Raw genomic sequence first — 20668 nt, 5'->3', positions numbered from 1 at the left:
GGAGGGAACCTGTGCTTGGAGGTGGGAATCCTCAATGAGTACTTTGCAGCAGTATGTACCAAGGAGAAGGATGGGGAGATCAGCGCGGCGTGTGCTAATATGCTGGGGCATTTTGAGATAAAGGAGGTAGTTTTGGGTCTCTTAAAGAGCATTAATGTGGATAAGTCCCCAGGACCGGATGGGATATACCCCAGGTTGTTAAGAGAACTTAATTACTAGTTTAATTAGTTCGGCTCAACATCATGGGCTGAAGGGCCTGTTCCTGTGCTGTACTGTTCCATATTCTGTAACGACACTGCAGAAGGGACTTCATCTGCTGTGAACTGCTTTGAGAAAACCTGACAGGCTCCATTAGAATGCAAGTCTTTCCTTCCTGCTTCTAGAATGTTCTGAGTGTTGCCTGACCACTGTTTCTTGCCTCGTTCAGGTCTTGCTAAGCCAATCGGACTGATGGAAGGGCCAGGGGGCCTGGGACAGGGGGGAGTCGCAGCCACGCTGAGAGATGACAGCCAGGAGCTTGATGCCAAGTACGAGGACTATGGCTACAATGCCCAGCTGAGTGATCGGATCTCACTCGACAGAACGATCCCCGACTACCGGCCGAGAAAGTAACCCAGTTAAACCATTCCTTCTTAGTGCATGTGGGGGGAGAGGGTGGTGAGACAGGGCTTTGGGAGGGAGAACGATGTGGTTCAAATCCTGCCCCACTCTCAGGGGACCATTACTCACACCTCAACCAACCTCACCGGATTGGAGGTTGTTTGAACAATCTTGTCAGTGCTAGTGGGATCTTCCTGTGCTCACCTTGGCCGCCCAAATGTGTTTAATGATTTTTTTCATGGTGTGGGCTTCACTGGCAAGGCCAGCATTTACTGCCCATCTCTAATTACCCCTCCCGGGCCATTTCAGAGCCAGCCATGTTGCTGGGACTTGGACCACGTGAGTGGAACCCAACTAAGGTCACGTCACTGAAACAGATCAGGTGGATTTTACAAGGGCCGGGAGGGATTTTTTTGCTCATTGCTGCTGTTCTTTTGTGTTTAATTCCTGATTATTAATTGAATTTACATTTCAGACGTGCTGTGGTGGGGTTTGAATTGTTAGTTGAGGCTTCTGGGTCAGTTTTATTGACTACAATGTACCTGTCATATGAAATGCCCAGGATGCTGAAAGGTACTGTGGAAATACAAGGTGTCACTGTATTAAGAGGTGTGATTGCTTCCTAGACTTAGACACAGATTGTTTCAGTTTACAGACCATCTCAGAATCAGATTCATTATCACTGACGTGAAATGTGTTGTTTTGCGGCAGCAGTACAGTGTAAAGACATAAAATTACTATAAATTACAAAAATAAATAAATAGTGCAAAAAAAAAAGGGAATAACAAGGTAGTGTTCATGGGTTCATGGACCGTTCAGAAATCTGATGGCGGAGGGGAAGAAGCTATTCCTGAATCGTTGAGTGTGGGTCTTCAGGCTCCTGTACCTCCTTCCCAATGGTAGTAACGAGAAGCGGGCATGTCCCAGATGGTGAGGGTCCTTAGTGATGGATGCCACCTTCTTGAGGCACCGCCTCTTGAAGATGCCCTCGATGGTGGGGAGGGTTGTGCCCGTGATGGAGCTGGCTGAGTCTACAACCCTCTGCAGTCCCTTGTGATCCTGCACATTGGAGCCTCCATACCAGGCGGTGATGGAACCAGTCAGAATGCTCTCCACCGTACATCTGTAGAAATTTGCAAGAGTCTTTGGTGACACACCGAATCTCCTCAAACTCCTAATGAAGTAGAGCTGCTGGCGTGCCTCCTTCATGCATCAATGTGTTGGGCCCAGGATAGATCCTCCAAGATGTTGACACCCAGGAACTCTCAGCCACCGGCAGTTATGATGGGTCTTCATTCAGGGTGTTTCTGGAAGGAGAGAGGGTGTAAAATCTAACTTCCTTCCTGATTACATTTACACCACTTAAGATTCCCAAGAATATTCCTATTAAGCTGAAATCAACACTCTTAAGTCAGCCTGAGTCAAAAATGCAACTGAGAATAATTAAATTCTCTCCATCTGCTAAGATCAAGAAGGATTAACTTTGGTAAATTTGTGAACACATTTGAGGAAAGAGTTTGCATTATTATAGCACCTTTCACATCACTTTTAGTTTGTCCCAGAGTGCTGAGGTACACTGAGGTGTGGTCACTACTGTAGTGTAGAAACAGCAACTGAATCTCACAAACAATGTGACAGTGATCAGATCTATCAAATATTTATCCACCTCCACTTTAAATACTTCTAATGATCCACCTTCCCCTATCTACTGGGGCAGAGAACTCCAGAGATTCACCCCCCGCTGTGAGAAGAAAATTTTACACAACTCCCTTTTACATGACTGGCCCCTTATCTTGTAGTTATGTCCCCTTATTTGAGATTCTCCTGCTAGTGAACCATCCCAACATCTACCCTGTTGAGCTCCTTTAGGATCTTATATCTTTGAATAAAGTTACCCTTCATTCTTCCAAACTCCAAGGACTACAGACCCAAACTACTTAGTCTCTCTTTGTCGGGCAACCATCTCATCCCAGGAATTACCCTGGTGAATCTCCCTGTACTGCCTCCAACCTTACTAGGTAAGGGAACCAAAACTGTGTGCAGTATTCCAGGTGAGGCCTCACCAACATCCTGTAACAAAACCTCCCTATTTTTAAACTCCAATCTCTTTGCAATGAAGGCCAAAATGCCGTTTGCCTGTTTTACTACTCGTTGGAGCTGCCGGCTAGCATTCTGTGATTCATGCACCAGATCCCTTTGAACTTCACTCACTTCCAGTCTCCTTCTGTTTAGATAATCTGCCTTCTGATTTCTCTTACCGCAGTGCATGACTTCACCCTTCCCCACGTTAAACTCCATTCACCAGATTTTCACCCACTCACTCAGTCTTTCTACATCCCATTGCAAAACCACAACATGGCCTTCCACCTATTCTCGTATCATCAGCAAATTTCAAAACCTTCCGACAGAGGGACCTAGGAGTACAAGTACATAGTTCGTTGAAAAAGGCGTCACAGGTAGACAGGGTGGTTAAAAAGACATTTGGCACGCTGGCCTTCAGTCAGGGCACTGAGTACAGGAGTTAGGACGTTATGTTGCAGTTGTATAAGTCGTTGTTGAGGCCACACTTGGAGCACTGGGTACAGTTTTGGTCGCCCTGTTATAGGAAAGACTCGGTTAGACTGGACAGAGTGCAGAGAAAATTTACAAGGATGTTGCCAGGACTCGAGGGCCTGAGTTATAGGGAGAGGTCGGCCAGGCTGGGTCTTTATTCCTTGGAATGTAGGAGAATGAGGGGCGACCTTATAGAAGTGTTTAAAATTATGAGAGGCATAGATAAGGTGGACGGTAACAGTCTTTTCCCCAGGGTAGGGGAGTCCAAAACTAGGGGGCACAGGTTTAGGGTGAGAGGGGAGAGATTTAAAAGGGACCCGAGGGGCAACTTTTTCCACACAGAGGGTGGTGAGTGTATGGAACGAGCTGCCAGAGGAAGTGGGTGAGGCAGGTACAACAGGATCATTTAAGAAGCACTTGGATAGGTACATGGAGGGGCGGGGCTTGGAGGGATATGGGCCGAATGCAGGAAATTGGGACTGGCTGGGTGGGCACCGTGGTCGGCATGGACTGGTTGGGCCGAAGGGCCTGTATCCGTGCTGTATTGCTCTATAACTCTATTGTTCCTTCCTCAAGGTCATTAATGTAATGCTCCAGCAACCTGGCTGTGATCCGGCACTGTCTGTGTGGAGTTTGCACGCTCTCCCTGTGACCATATGGGTTTACCCCGGGTGCTCCGGTTTCCTCCCACATCCCAAAGGTGTGCAGGTTGGTGGGTTACTTGGCTGCTGTGAATTGCCCCCAGTGTGTAGGTGAGAGGTAGAATCTGGGAGGAATCGATGAGAATGTGGGGAGAATAAAATGGGATCAGTGTGGATGGGTGGTTGATGGTTGGTGTGGACCCAGTGCAACGACAGGCTGGTTCCTGCACTGTAAGACGCTGATTAATTTTCTAAAGCTAAGTTCCTTTATTTCCTCATTCACTCGAGACCTGTTATTTTCCACTGTTTTTGGAGGTATTCTGCAAAGATAAGCACAATATATTTGTTTAATCTTTCTCTCATTTCCTTTTCCCCAGTCCGTCTTTTAAAGACCCACATGAGATTTTGCTCATCTTTTCCTTTCGATGAATGTAGAGAAGTTTTGTTTTGCATCTCTCACTAGACGACTCTTGTCTTCTACGTCCCTTTCCTTACCACTGTCTTGATGTGCTCTGCTGAATTCTGAAATGCTCCCAATCCCCAGGGTTGCTGTTCATTTGGCAACATGTTCCTTTGATCTAATACTATCTTTAACTTTTCTTGTTGGCCGCGGCTTGATTACTTTTCCTGTTGTTGGATTTTGGTGCCTTAAAGGAATATGATTTGTTATGCTCTATAATTAATTCTATAAATACTTCCAGTTATTTTTTACTGCCATTTTTTAATGTAATCTACGAATATACCACAGCCAACTCACACCTCATGCATTCCGGATTTGCTTAAGAATCTGGCTTTGGATTAAATAAATCATTTTCAATCTCGGTGTAAACTGCCGTTATATTGTGATCACTCTTCCCCAAAAGCCCATTGGTTACCAGATTATTAAGTAATGTTTCTCACTGCACAAAACGGATTTAAAATAGTTTGGGTCCTCAGCATACCGGTCTTGGGGAATGGTCCATGAATTCACCCTCTATGCTGTTAATTTGGTTTGCCCAATCTATATGTAGACTACTGTTGCATCAGCCTTGTTACAGGCACATCTAATTTCCTCATTTATACTATGATCAGAATTTGGTAATCTTCTATGATTCTATGACCTGTGAAAGATGAGGTTGATTGTGGGAAAACAGATTTTGTTCAGGGATCTGCTAGAAGATGTAGTGTGCTGACTGGCCTTCTGATCGACACTGAGGCTGAGATGTTTTCAGCAACTACACTTGGATACGGAAGTGTGAGTTATATGACCTCGTTATACTATTTGAGTCCAGGATGAGCACTGGACTGGGTACCTACTTCATCACTGGCTTCTGCTCTCTGTTCCGGAACTGGCTGCCGATCTCCATTCTAGAATTGTTAGTCTCCGTCCCGAATCTGTACAGCTTCACTCCTGTCTCAGCTCATTCCGTTAACTCCTTCATTTTTCGAATCTGGACATCACTGGCAAGGCCAGCATTTATTGCCCATCCCCAACAACCCCTCGAGAAGGTGGGGAATGAGCCGCCTTCTCGAACCGCTGCAGCCCGTCTGGTGAAGGTGCCCCCACAGTGCTGCTGGGGAGGAAGTCCCGAGGTTTGAACCCAGTTATGATGAAGGACTGGGATATATTTCCAAGTCAGAAAGGTGTGCAACTTGAAGGGGAATCTGCAGGTGGTAGTGTTCCTACGTGCCTCGTCCATCTTGGTGGTGGAGGTGGTTTGGGAATTGCCTGGGTTTGGGAGTTGCCTGGGCAAGTAACGGCGGTGCATGCTATGACTGAGACCCTCACCCCTGCTGTGTCACTTCAACACCACAATTCCTATCACTCCCCTCCAGTTTCCATCGTTCTGCCACCCACAACTGTGGCATCATTCAGCACCCTGCTACCTGTGCACCAGTGTACACCAATCCCAACTATCCACAATTCTTTTCCCGGCTCCCAGTTAAACAAGGCCTCAGTTTTAAAACCTTGGTCAAAATGCCTCAGGTCAAGTTTATCATCATGTGCACAAGTATGTGCCTGGAGTAGAGAACATGTCTTATGAGGAAAGGTTGAGCGAGCTAGGGCTTTTCTCTTTGGAGTGACGCAGGATGAGAGGCGACTTGATAGAGGTGTATAAGATTATGAGAGGAGTGGACAGCCAGCACCTTTTCCCCAGGGCGGCAATGGCCAATACCAGAGGACATCCGTTTAAGGTCGGAGGATAAAAGTTTAGGGGAGATGTCAGAGGTAGGTTTTTTTACACAGAGAGTGGTGGGTGCCTGGAACGCACTGACGGGGGTGGCAGTAGAGGCTGATACAATAGGGACATTTAAGAGACTCTTAGATAGACACAAGGATATAAGAAAAATGAAGCTGTGTAGGAGGGAAGGGTTAGATTGATTGTGGAGAAGGTTTATATAGGTTAGCGCAACATTGTGAGCTGAAGGGCCCGTACTGTGCTGTACTGTTCGATGTTCTATGTATGCACAGGTGCAATGAAAAACTTACTTGCAGCAGCATCACAGGCACATAGCATCAGATAAGCAGCATTTGCAAGAAAAAATACACTAAACATAAATTATACACAATTTTTACAGGAAAGAACACAATTAGAACAAAAAAAGGTGCAAAGTGATCAAAGTGGTCCCAGTGTTGCTGTACTGAGGCAGTGATTAGGGTTGTGCCGGTTGGTTCAAGAACTGAATAGTTGAAGGGAAGTAGCTGTTCTTGAACCTGGTGGTGTGGGGACTTCAGGCTTCTGTACCTCCTGCCCGATGGGAGCTGCGAGAAGATGGCACGGCCCGGATGGTGGGGATCTTTGATGATGGATGTTGCCTTCTTGAGGCGGCACCTCCTGTAGATACCACTGATGGTGGGGAGGGATGTGCCCGTGATGTATTGGGCAGAGTCCACTACTCTCTGCAGCTTCTAATAATAGAGAGTGTGCATTTAAGGTGAGACGGGGAATGTTCAAAAGAGATGTGCGGGGCAAGTTTTTTTTAACATAGAGGGTGGTGGGTACCTGGAATGCACTGCCAGAGGTGGGGGTGGAGGCAGATACAATAGAGGTGCTTAAGAGGCTCTTAGATTAGGCACATGAATGTGCAGAGAATGGAGGGATATGGACCTTGTGCAGGCAGAAGGGATTAGTTTAGCTAGATGTTTAATTACTAGTTTAATTAGTTTGGCGCAACATCGTGGTATGGAGGGCCTGTTCTTGTGCTGTACTGTTCTATCTTCCCATATCCCACTCTGGCCTCATCCCCTCGCATTTCTCTAACCCCCTTCTAGTCCTACAACCCTCCAACATCTCTGGGCTTTGTGAATTCCAAAATCTTGATCACCTTTTGCTCCATCACTGGCAGCTGTGTCGACGACTCTGGAACAAAGGCAGAGGATGCAGGAACATCCCACCCTCCCCATTACCTTGGCAAAACTCTTCACATCCTTTTTCAGGAGTGACACATTGCCCTGGAAACAGGGCTACACTGCCGACTGAGCAAAATACTTTCAGGTTCCAATGGTTGATGGTGAGGACAGAATTCAGTGGCATTTGAAAGCTTGAGTTGTGATCCAATCTGGATGCTTGAAATGACAAAGGATTCAACAGGAGAGCTACAGATCCAGGACAAGATATGCAGGAACACTGTTCCCCTTGGAAAGCAAAATACTGCAGATGCTGGAAGTCTGAAACCAAAATTGAGCATGCAGGAAATGCTCAGCAGGTCAGGCAGTATCTGTGGAGACAGAAACAGAGTTAATGTTGAAGACCCTCCACCAGAACTGGCAGCTCTGGAACTCACTCCCTGATCATCCCTGCCTCTATCCCTTTGTTTCCAAACAACCTCTTTGACCAAACGGTTAGTCACCTGCTCTAATACCTCCTCCTACTGATGGGCATCATTTTTTGTGAAGTGCTTCAGCACTTTAACTACCTGTTAAGTGCAGAAAGTACTGGGAGCACCTGACACCTCGGCAAGCATCTACAGGGAGAGACTAAGTTAATATTTCACATTCAACACCTTTCAAACTTCAGTTCTGACGAAGGGTCTTCAATCTGAAACTTTACAACATAGAACAGTACAGCACAGAGCAGGTTCTTCGGCCCACATTCACTGTTTCTCCCTCCACAGATGCTGCCTAACCTGCTGAGTGTTTCCACCATTTTTATTTCAGACTTCCAGCATCGGTGGTGGTTTGAATTCCATTGTATAAATTATGTTGTTGTGCCATAAAGATGGGAAGGTTCTGTGTAACCAGTAAAACAGTGCAGGCACAAGACACAGGAAGCCCTCCAATGTCTCCGCAGATGTTATTAGCCCCCTTGTTTGGCCTTAATGATTGCAGTTACTTGGCAGAGAACAGACATAATGGCCCATTAAAGCATTTTCTTCATCAGTTTACATGCACGAGGGGAGAAGCTGGGACCACAGCATCTGTCATCCATTGTTCTGAGCTAGGGAATCCTAATCGGGAAGGCGCAGTGTATAACTAGCCTCGGGCTGTCGACAGCACTGCAGAGGGATCCAGTTTGCTTGGCCACTTGCAAAGCCTGCGTTGAACTGAGTGAGCGAGATGGGGAGCAGGGCACCGACTGTGTGGCGTCACCCCACTGCGCCACAAGGAAACTCCTCCTCCTCCTCTCCCACTCTCCTTCCCCTCTCTCTCACAGCAGGGTCGGCTTAGACATGGGTATTGGTTTATTATTGTCACGTGTACTGAGGTACAGTGAAAAGCTTTGTTTGCGTGCCGTCCAGACGGACCCTGCTATACATAAGTAGGTAGTAAGAAGAAAGCAGAATGCAGAATATATAGTGTTACAGTTCGAGAAAGAGCAGTGCAGGCAGACAGATAAAGTGCAAGGGCCACGACAAGGTAGATATGGAGATCAAGAGTTCCTCCTTCAATGTATTTGACTGTGGATGCTGCAGAGCCAAGAAATTGAACAGAAAAACCTAAGCAGAAGGAAGGGCTGTCCTTCAGTGGAACGGTGACCTTGTTTTCTCCCTCAGGTAGATATAAAAGACCCCAGGGCAATATTTTTGAAGAGTGTGTGAGTTCTGTCTGGTGACTGCACAATATCTGCTGGCCGATCAATGCTGGCTGGTTATTATTGCATGGCTGTTTGTGGGAGCTTGCTTTGCACGCATTGGCCACTCATTCCAGCACCCCAACACTAATTTTACTTCAGTGGTGCTCTGTTGACTGCAAAATACCCTGCAGCATCCTCTAACCAATGTGAAAGACAAGTCATCAAGTTGACTTTAAGGGCCTGTTTCTGTGCTGTATGACTCTGTGGCCTATTGCATTGTCTTCTCTTTCTGCTGTGCACTCCATTAATGAAGAAAATCAAAGTGCTTGCTCCTACAATTTGTGCATTACAAGCAAATAATAATTAACGTGGGAGAATATTTTCAAAACATTTCTCCCAGATGCTCGGGGCAGACTGTAGTGCTGTGTGTTGTGGTGCTGAGTGGTTTCTTTGAAAGACTAGGTAGAGCTGACTTTTAAACATCATTTGGCATCTGGCCAGATGTTGCCCAAAACATCCCCAAAGTTCAAAACCACAAAACGGATGCAACGACCACAATCACACAGGAAGCCATCTTCTTTTCAAAATATTCTACTCGCTTTAGTAACACGAGGTTATCTCCTTTTGGAGGAACTTTAGATGAAGTAAGCTGACTGTTTCTGGTGGGTGAAGAGTCAGAAGGCAAAGGTCAAAGGTGGTTGTCAAGGAGGGAGAACTGAGACAAGGACTGGTCAGGGATGGGCTGTCGGACAGAGTGGCTGCAGGGTCAGGTCAGTCCGGAGCAGATGGAGCTGTCCTCCTTGAGAGGAGATTGGAAGTAGACAAGGCCCTGACAGGTTCAGAGAGGGAAACTCTTCCCATCGGCAGATGGTTCAAAGACCGGGGGCACAGATATACTATAAAGTTGTCAACTAAAGATACAAGGGAGATGTGATGAAAGACATTTTCAACAAAGAAGATTAAGATAAGATTTCTTTATTAGTCACATGTACATCAAAATACACAGTGAAATGCATCTTTTGCATAGAGTGTTCTGGGGGCAGCCCCCAAGTGTCGCCGCGCTTCCAGCGCCAGCATAGCACGCCCACAACTTCCTAACCCGTACGTCTTTGGAATATGGGAGGAAACCCACACACGGACAGGGAGAATATACAAACTCCTTACAGACAGTGGCGGGAATTGAACCCAGGTTGCTGGTGCTGTTACTGGTTACTGCTGTTACTGTTACTGTTGCTGGTGTTACACTAACCACTACACTACCGTGCCACCCCTTGTGCACAGGTGCAGTGAAAAATTTACTTGCAGCAGCATCCACAGGCACATAGCATCAGAGACACAACATTCACAAGAAAAACATAAATTAAAGATAAATTTTACAAGGAGGAACACCATTAGAACAAAAAAAGTCCATTGTAGTGCAAAGTGGTCATAGTGTCGCTATACTGAGGTAGTGATTAGGGTTGTGCCGGTTGGTTCAAGAACCGAGTGGTTGAAGGGAAGTAGCTGTTCCTGAACCTGGTGGTGTGGGGACTTCAGGCTTCTACCTCCTGCCCGATGGGAGCTGCGAGAAGATGGCATGGCCCAGATGATAAATGGACTTCAAACGAAATGCGTGCCTCAGGAATGGAGATCATGAGGCTTCTGGATTGGATTAAACCCATTTGGTTCACTGATGCTCATACCAAGCCAGCAGAAGGGAATCTGTTGGCTTGGTATGGTGTGATCTACATGTGACTCCAGCCCCACAATTAGAGATGGCCTGTAAATGCTGGCAATGCGCATGTTGCATGAATAAGTAAAAGGTTCTTTCTGGGTTTCCCGCCAATGTTTACCACACAGTGGGCCGCTCTCCAACATTCCCTGTTTGCGGCTGAGTTTGTGGGAAGTTATGCCATGGGACATTGAACCTCACTGGCTCCAAAGTGGTTTGGGCAGATCTGAGAGGTGCTATGGGAATGCAGCTCACCCTGTGTGATTCCTGGTGCGTTGAAAATCATTCCATCCATGTCCCTCAACATGAACCCAGAAAGTTAACAAGTCTCAGCTAATGGGTTGATCGTAGAGCAATGAATTGCATCCTGCACTTTACGTTTTGGCATTGTGATGAATCAAAGTCAAAGTTGAGTTTATTGCCATCTGCACAAGTCCATGTGTGCATAGGTGCAATGAAAAACTTACTTGCAGCAGCATCACAGGCACAGAGCATTGTATGAGCAGCATTCACAAAAAAAATGTCCATTGTACTGCAAAATGGTCAAAGTGATCGTAGTGTTGCTATACTGAGGTAGTGATTAGGGTTGTGCAGGTTGGTTCAAGAACTGAATGGTTGAAGGGAAGTGGCTGTTCCTGAACCTGGCGGTGTGGGACCTCAGGCTTCTGTACCTCCTGCCCGGTGGTAGCTGCAAGAAGATGGCATAGCCCGGATGGTGGGGATCTTTGATTGAGGCAGCACCTCCTGTAGATACTACTGATGGTGGGGAGGGATGTGCCGTGATGTATTGGGCTGAGTCCACTACTCTCTGCAGCTTCTTGCGTTCCTGCGCATTTGAATTGCCGTCCCAGACTACGACGCACCCAGTCAGGATACTTTCAACAGTACATCTGTAGAAGTTTGTCAGAGTGTTCGGTGACAAGCCGAACCTCCTTAACCTTCTAAGAAAGTAAAGACACTGGCGTGCCAACCTGCTGGGCCCAGGGCAGGTCATCTGATGTGTTAACACCCAGGAATTTAAAGCTGCTAGGTCTCTCCATTGCCGATCCCCCAATGTAGACTGGTGCACGTTCACCCTCCTTCCCCTTCCCGAAGTCAACAATCAGCTCTTTAGTTTTGCTGACGTTGAGCTAGGGGTCGTTGTTGCGGTCGCAAATCCAAGTCTTTAATCAGACGTTGTACCTTCTGACCAACTCCTTGCTCTCACTTTAAGGTGCAGACAGATGACCTACCTGCCCAAGCTTCCCCAGATCGCTGTCGTCTTTATCTTTGTGAACGAGGCTCTCTCGGTGATCCTTCGATCGGTCCACAGTGTCGTGAACCACACGCCTTCCCACCTGCTCAAGGAGATCATTCTCGTCGATGACAATAGTGACAGTGGTAAGTCCAACGCACCGTAATCCAGAGCTCCTCGTAAGAGATTGATCACCTTTGCCCATTCATCTTTCTCTTTAAGTTTTCTGCTCAACCTTGACTGATTCTGATGTTGACTAATACTGCTCATCAACCAATCACTTTAAAACATCCCTCTATTAAGTTTAGTTTTCATAGAACCATGGAGCCTTTGTCAATGTGTTGAGTGTTCCTGTCTCCACAACATTTTCATTGAGTTCCTGACCCCTCCACCCACTGAGTAAAATAATTACCTCTCAGCTACTCTCTAATCTCCTTCCCCTAATTAACCTAAATCTGTGTCTCCCTGGTTACTTACCTCATTCCAGTCCTGAAGCAAGGAACCACAGACGCTGGAAACCTGAAATAAAGAGAGAAAATGTTGGAAACCCTCCTCAGGTCAGGCAGCCTCTGTAACATTAGATCTGCTTCTCTCTCCACTGCCTGACCTGCGTCTCCAGTATTTCCCTGCCAGTTCCCAACTCTGCCTTGACGTATTCCTACAGATTTTATCATAGGTCCTCTCACCACCCCACCCCTGAGTACAGTCCCGAATTTCCTGTTAATGGCACCAAGGGTACCACTCACATTAAAACTACGGTAGTGTAGCGGTTAGCGTAACGCTATTACAGTGCCAGTGACCTGGGTTCAATTCTGGCCGCTGTCTGTAAGGAGTTTGTACATTCTTCCCGTGTCTGCGTGGGTTTCCTCCGGGTGCTCCGGTTTCCTCCCACATTCCAAAGACGTAGGAGTTAGGAAGTTGTGGGCGTGCTATGTTGGCGCCGGAAGCGTGGCGACTCTTGCGGGCTGCCCCCAGAACACTCTACGCAAAAGATGCATTTCACTGTGTGTTTTGATGTATATGTGACTAATAAATCTTAAATCGCCCATGTCCTGCATGCTGGGAGATAATGGTGGAGTAGCTTAAAACATTCAAAGTCATGATTTAAAAAAAAAGTAAAAAAAAAACAACAGCGATGTCAATTTATGGGTTATAGAAGCTGCTGCTCTCCCTCGGTCCCCTCTGTCTCTGAGTCATTCTATCTGACAGTCTCTCATTCTCGAAGTCGAATTTATTGTCATATATACAATTACATTTATGTACAGGTGCAATGAAAAAAGCAGCATTCACAAGAAAACATAAATTATACACAATTTTTACAAGAAAGAACACAATTAGAACAAAAGCCAGTCTATTTTAGCACAAAGTGATCAGTGGTCACAGTGTTGCTAAACTCCACCTGAGTCCCTCCCCTCCCCCCCCCCGTGTCCCGTCTCTCCCCCCCCTCCCTGGCTGTATTTCCACCTCTCTCGGTTTTCCTTCTCTGCCACCCCCTCCCTCTCTCTTTGTCTCCCTCCGTCCCTCTCACTTTTTCATTACTTTCTCTCCCTCTTTTCCCCAGTGTCTCTCAGCCCCTCTGTCATTCTCTCTCTGACTCACACTCTCTCTGTGACTCAGCTCCATGTTATTCTGTCTCTTTCTCCATCTCTGAATTTGCTTCCTGCTCGTCTCTCAGCCCCTCTCTCTGGCTGTGCCTGTGTTCTGTTTGTTGCCCTGGTCTCAGCTTTGTCCAGATTTCAGTGCAAGTATCACCAACAATCTGTCCCGGTCCAACCACATGGACACTATGGCCAAAAAAACAGACCAACGCCTCTACCTCCTCAGAAGGCGAAGGAAATTCAACGTCCCCCGACTACTCTTACCAATTTTTACAGATGCACCATAGAAAGCATCCTACCGGGATACGTCATGGCTTGGTACAGCAATTGCTCTGCCCAGGACTGCAAGAAATTGCAGGGAATTGTGAACATAGCCAGTCTGTCACACAAACCAGCCTCCGCTCCACTGACTCAGTCTGCACTTCCCACTGCCTCGGTAAAACAGCCAACGTAATCAAAGACCCCACCCACCCCGAACATTCTCTCTTCTCCCCTGTCCAATCGGACAGAAGATTCAAAAGCTTGAAAAAGCTCACCACCAGCTTCTATTCCATTGTTATCAGGCTCTGGAGTGGACTTCTCATATGCCAAAATGAACTCGACCTCACGATCTACCTCATTATGACCTTGCACCTTATTGTCTGCCTGCACTGCACTTTCTCTGTAGCTGTAACACTTTATTCTGCATTCTGGTTTTTCTTTTTACTACCTTGGTGTATTTGTGACCTGTATGGATGGCACGTAAACGACAGCTTTTTGTGGCGGGGAATTTGGGCTTAAATTGCCATCGGCAAAGTGAGCAGCACAATTGGGTGTAACTTGCAGCAGCTTCAGGAACGGGAAGCTCTGTCCCAGCCCAGTGATGAAGTTTGGAGCGGAGATGGCAGGGAGACAGGGAGTCTGGTGGGGAGGCAGGCTGGTTTGAGTTGAGTGTGTGAGGAAGGCAGCCCTTGCGTTGCTGGTCTTTAATCAGTGGACCTTTTCTGCCATTCAGTGGAGCTGAAGTTCAGCCTGGACCAGTACGTCAACAAGAGGTACCCAGGCCTTGTGAAGATCGTGCGGAACAACAAGAGAGAGGGGCTGATCCGAGCCCGGATCCAGGGGTGGAAGGTGGCAACAGCTCCGGTGGTCGGCTTCTTTGATGCCCACGTGGAGTTCAATGTTGGCTGGTGAGTACTTTCTCCACACCAGCATTCCTCTCTCAGTCTGGCTTCTTCCCAAGCATCAGGGAACAGGGAAGGACCTCCTGGCCCACCGGCCCCACCCTCTGTCCGTGTACACAAGACCCCCCCATCCCACCAAACCAAGCCGCCATCTGTTGGACACCAGGAGACCGTGACCCGTGGCTCCCATCTCATGGTCAATGTCCACCACCCTATGGCTTCCTGGACTGGCTCTGATTATTGTAAGGGGGTTGATGAGCAATGTTTATATATTTTTCTCAAACCTAGGGCTAGTGGGTGGCAATGAAGGCCAGCAGGTTGTGGGTTCAAGCCCCACTCCAGAGTCTCGAGCTCAAAAATCCAGCTGTCACTCCAGCGCAGTGCTGAGGGAGCACTGCACTACCAATGAGACATGTTTCCTGTCTGCTTCAGAGAGCTGGACAACCTACACCAGGCACTGGGGAGAGACGGTGTCTCCGCAAAACCCTCAAATCCAGAGGCAGGATTAGCGAACCGATGTTGCTCTCCTCTCCCAGGACTTTGTCCCCACCATCCAGGTTCTGACCACCCCCCAGCCAGCTGTAGGCCACGTTGTCCACACACCCAACGCCCGACTTCCGAGACAGGCACTCTACTCCGAGCTCCGTCACGGCAACAGACTTACAGGCACTCTACTCCGAGCTCCGTCACGGCAACAGACTTCCTGGAGAGCAAAGGTAAAACGTCAAGGATATTCTCAAAGCCTTCTTGAAAAATAGGGGGCACGATAGAGTTTAGTTCTGGTCACCCTCATTAAAGGAAGGGTGTGGAGGCTTTGGAGAGGATGCGGAAGAGATTCACCAGGACGCTGCCTGGATTAGAGAGTATTAGCTGTAAGGAGAGTTTGGACAAACTTGGGTTGTTTTCTCAGGAATGAAAACTCAGAGGCTGAGGGGAATCCTCTTAGAAGTTTATAAAATTATGAGGGGTATAGACAGGGTAGACAGAGTCTTTCTCCTTGGGGAGAAATGTCAAGTATGAGAAGGCATAGGTTTATGGTGATGGGGGGAAAGTTTAGAAGAGATTTATGAGGCAAGTTTTTTTACACAGGCTATCAGGGGTGGTGGTGGAGGCAGATACAATAGTGGCGTTTAAGAGGCAGTTAGATAGACACATGAATATGCAGGGAATGGAGGGATATGGACCATCAATTTGGCATCATGGTTGGCACAGACATGGTGGGCCGAAGGGCCTGTTTCTGTGCTGTAGTGTTCTATGTTCCACGTTCCACATTCTCACTGACTCATGGGTGTTCCTGGCCCCGGAGTCCTCAAACTGTAGAGAAACCTCCAGGGAAGGCTCTGAGCACCTAAAGGTCTCGCTAGTGGGAGCCCATGGGGACCAAGTGCAAATAGTGACCCCCCTCCGTCACCACCTCCTGCCCCACCCGTGGGAGAGTCTGCAGTTCCCGCGTTGACCTCATCAGTCACCTCAGAGCCCACAGAACCAGAATGGATGCAAGTCATCCCTGGTTGGTAGTTAAATTGCCCCCTGTGTGAAGGTGAGTGATGGAGGTCATAAGGCTGTGGAGAGAGTAACATGGGACAAGTGTAGGATTGGTGTAAATGGTGGTTGCCAAGGCGTAGACATGTACAGCAACACACACGAAATGTTGGAGGAACTCAGCAGGTCAGGCAGCATCTATGGAGGGAAATGATCTCTGCCCTGCATGATTTTATACATATCTATAAGGTCACCCCTCAGTCTCCTACATTCAAGTACTAGTTCAGAGTCCTCCCTGATGTCCTGCCCACTCTTGTCCTGATGAATGGTCTCATCCCGAAATGTCGACTGTTCATTTCCCTCCATAGATGCTGCCGGACCCGCTGAGTTCCTCCAGCATTTCGTGTGTGTTGCTCCAGATTTCCAGCATCTGCAGAATCTCTTGTGTCTCTGTCGTGGAACAGTACAGCCCAGGAACAGGCCCTTCGGCCCACAATATCTGTGCCAAACATGATGCCGAATTAAACTAAACCCCTTCTGCCTGCACATGATCCACATCCCTCCATTTCCTGCATATTCATGTGTCTAACAACCTCTTAAATGCCACTATTGTATCTGCCTCCACCACCTCCCCTGGCAGCCCGTTCCAGGCACCCACCACTCTCAGTGTTTAAAAAAAACCTTGCCCCCGCACATCTCCTTTGAACTTTCCCCCTCTCCTTAAATGCATGCCCTCTTGTATTTGACTCAATGAGCAGAATGATCTGTTTCTGTGCTGCAAGAGTCTGTGACCCTGAGGGACTGCCTAAGGAGAAGGAACACAAAGGTGCTTTTCCAGAGTGGGCACACATCCCAGCCATTGGGCCCATCGAGTCTGCTCCCTGAGGAAGTGGTTGAGGCAGGTATTTGAACAACATTTAAAAGACTTCGACAGGAACATGGACAGGAAATGTTTAGCGGGATATGGGCCAAATGTGGGCAAATGGGAATAGCTTGGATGGGCATCTTGGTGGGCATGGACGAGTTGGGCCGAAAGGGCCTGTTTCCGTGCTGTATGACTCTATGACTGTAAACCTATCGATCTCCGTTCTGAGCCAACCTGGTGGCCCAGCCTTCACAGTCCTGCAGAGAGAGAATTCCAACAGTTTCTTTCTTCTCACCTCAATCCTAACTGGCTGATCCCTTATTCTGAGACTGTACGCCCAGTTCTAGACCCACCCCAGGCAGGGGAAACATCCTCCTTGAATCCACTCTGTAGAACCCTTATTCATCTCAATGAGGGCTCCTCTCATTCTCCTAAACTCCAGAGAATACCGACTTCGTGCTTCTGATGGGGATGGGGGTGAAATTCCTGGCCAAAGGTACAATGTGTTTATTCATGGACAGTATGCAGTCACACAGAGTGAAACTATCATTGGATGCACTCACAGAGTCACATGAGACTACAGTTTAGCAACACTATCACCGCTTTGACTACTTTACACTAAAATGGATTTTGTTTTTTTTTGTTCTAATTGTGTTTCCTTGTAAAAATTGTGTATAATTTAATTTATGATTTTCTTGTGAATGCTGCTTCTGTGATGCTGCTGCAAGTAAGTTTTTCATTGCACCTGTGCACACATGGACTTGTGCATCTGACAATGAACTCGACTTTGATTTTATCCTTGAAATTAGGCGGAGAGTGTATGTGCTTCCTTTCCCTCCCCTCCCATTCCCCCTGGGTGGGTTGGAGTAAAATCGGCGCCGCCTTCTCTGAGACATTCACATGCTTTGTCACCAGTTCAGTCCACTCCAATGAAAGCAGACAGCTTTAAGCTGATGCCATTTCTTTTCAGAAGTCAATCAGTCATCACCACGAGGCTCTACCCTGTCCTTTCTCTGCACAGAGGCTTTGACCACTGTTTGGATGGGAGTGCCCCTGTACTTTGCATATCAAAGGGCTGTCTTGTACTTTGATCTCCTGGTACCTGAGAAACATCTTCATGACCTGCTGACAGGAGGCTTTTGATAGGATACTCGATACAACCCATTTGTTCGGAAACAGTCTCTGCAATCTCCAGCTTTGCACATTTCTGCAGCACCTTTGATGTCAGCTGATACTCGGTCTCAGCAGTAGCATTTCAATCCTCACCCCTTTGATGACAGATCCATCAGTGAAGTCACTGCTCACAGTGACTGAGGACTCCCACCAGACTATCACAGTTGCTGGACTGACCCACCTGGTCTAGATATTCTGATCTCAGAGACTGCTTCATTTTAACATCAACATTGCAATTATAGTCCCACGCGAGGAGTTGTTAGCTGAAGCTCTGGGCAAGAACATTAAGGCAGAGACCAGAAGATTATGGGTTTGCGTCCCAGTGTCAGGGATGTGAGCTCAGCCCAGTTGATTGACATGCCCTGTGCTGTCAGATTCAGATCAGTTTGTTGTCATACACACCAGGGTGCAATGAAATTCCTTGCTTGTGTGAAGCTCACAGAGTAAACAGTGTACTACATGGTGATACTAAATACAGTGACGAGCGCAGAAACAACAGAATGGTGCAAAGTGCAGTAGTGCAAGCTGAAGTAGTGCAAAAAGAAATGCTAAAGTGACAATAACAGAGAAGGTTAGAACATGGCAGCACGTCCGGGAAGGGGATGTGAAAGAGGCGATTGGTTCAGGAGTCTGATAGCAGAGTGAGTTCAGGGAGTTAGGTGCTAAGTTAAAAGCCAGGACTTCCAGGGTGGTGATCTCAGGATTGCTACCTGTGCCACATGCTAGTGGGGCAAGAAATACGAGGATAGTCCAGTTTAACATGTGGCTAATGAGATGGTGCAGGAAGGAGGGCTCCAGATTTTTGGATCATTGGGCTCTTCCAGGGCAGGAGGGACCTGTACAAACGGGACGGTTTGCACCTGAACTGGAGGGGGACCAATATCCTTGCGGGAAGGTTTGCTAGTGACGGTCGGGGGGAGTTTAAACTAGAGTTGGAGGGGGGTGGGAACCAGAGCAGCAGGACAGCAAGTAGAGTGGCTCTGGGGAAAGTAAATGTTAAGCCTACAAGCAGAGACAGAAATCGACTGGTTGATGAGCATGGTGGGACTAATGTTCTGAGATGCGTCTATTTCATTGGTAAGGCAGATGAACTTAAGAGCATGGATCAGAACGTGGAATTATGAAGTGCAGCCATTAGAGAGACTTGGTTGCAGGAGGGGCAGGACTGGTGGCTCAATGTTCCAGGCTTCTGATGTTTTAGACGTGATAGAGAGGGAGGTATTAAAGGGGGAGGGGTGGCATTACTCATGAGGGAAAATGTCACGGCAGTGGTCAGAGAGGAAATACTGGAGGGCTCGTCTACTGAGGCAATCTGGGTGGAACTGAGGAATAAGAAAGAGATGACCACATTAATGGGACTATATTATAGAGCTCCCAATAGTCAGTGGGATTTAGAGGAACAAATCTGTAGAGATAGCAGACAGTTGCAAGAAAAATAATGTTGAGATAGTAGGTGATTTTAACTTTCCACATATTGACTGGGACTCCCATAGTGTAAAGGGATTGGATGGGATCGAGTTTGTCAAATGTGTTCAGGAAAGTGTCCTCAATCAATATGTAGAGGTCCCAACTAGAGAGAGCGTGACACTGGATCTCCTCTTAGGGAATGAGACGGCAGGTGACAGAAGTGTGTGTAGGGGAGCACTTTGGATCTAGTGATCATAATTCCATTAGCTTCAAGATAATCATGGAGAAGGATAGGACTGGTCCTCAGGCTGAGATTCTAACTTGGAATAGGGCCAATTTTGATGGCTGTTTTCCAACAAAGAGATGCTTGGTAAGTTGGGAGGCTTTCAAAAGTGAAATATTGAGAGTACAGAATCTGTATGTTCCTGTTAGAATAAAAGGCAAAACTAACAGGTTTAGGGAACCTTGGTTATCGAGGGATATTGAGGCCCTGGTAAAGAAAAAGGAGGAGGTGCATATCAGGTATAGGCAGTTAGGATCAAATGAGGTGCTTGAGGAGTATAAGAAATGCAAGAGAACAGTTGAGAGAGAAATCAGGAGGGCTAAAAGAGGACACGAGGTTGCTCTGGCAGACAGGGTGAAAGAGAATCCCAAGGGTTTCTATAGCAATACTAAGAGCAAAAGGATAGCAAGGGACAAAGTTGGTCCTCTTGAAGATCAGTGTGGTCATCAATGCATGGAGCTGAAAGAGATGGGGGAGATCTTAAATGAATTTTTTGCATCCATATTTATGGAGACAGACACAGAGACTATAGAACTGAGGCAAAAGAGTAGTGAGGTCATGGACCGTATCCGGATTACGGAAGAGGAGGTGCTGGCTATCTTGAGGCAAATGAAGATGGATAAATCCCCAGGACCTGACGAGGTGTCCCCATGGAAATTGCAGGGGGCCCTGGCAGAGATATTTAAAACGTCCTTAGCCACAGGTGAGGTGCCGGAGGACTGGAGGATAGCTAATGTTGTTCCGTTGTTCAAGAAAGGCTCTAAGAATAAGCCAGGAAATTATAGGTCGACATTTGACGTCAGTCATGGGTAAATTATTGGAAGGTATTCTGAGGGATAGGATATATAAGTATTTGGATAGACAGGGCCTGATTAGGGATAGTCAACATGGCTTTGTGTGTGGCAAGTCATGTCTAACCAATCTTAGAGTTCTTTGAGGAGGTTACCAAGAAGGTCGATTAGGG

At 47.2% G+C, this 20668-nt stretch overlaps 1 protein-coding gene across 1 annotated transcript in view; it reads left to right on the top strand.

Annotated features, from left to right (window-relative positions):
• galnt9 (polypeptide N-acetylgalactosaminyltransferase 9) overlaps window positions 1-20668 on the top strand; it is a 172542-nt gene that overhangs the window by 34193 nt on the left and 117681 nt on the right. Inside the window, exons 2-4 of the mRNA XM_052032123.1 lie at window positions 428-608; window positions 11713-11879; window positions 14326-14500. Of these exons, the coding sequence (XP_051888083.1) occupies window positions 428-608; window positions 11713-11879; window positions 14326-14500 (523 nt within the window). The remainder of the gene's footprint in view (window positions 1-427; window positions 609-11712; window positions 11880-14325; window positions 14501-20668) is intronic.

Source organism: Pristis pectinata, chromosome 17 (genome assembly GCF_009764475.1).
Source record: "Pristis pectinata isolate sPriPec2 chromosome 17, sPriPec2.1.pri, whole genome shotgun sequence".
Lineage (NCBI taxonomy): Eukaryota > Metazoa > Chordata > Chondrichthyes > Rhinopristiformes > Pristidae > Pristis > Pristis pectinata.
Note: the sequence above shows the minus strand (reverse complement) of the source record. Positions and strands in the feature narration are given on the sequence as shown.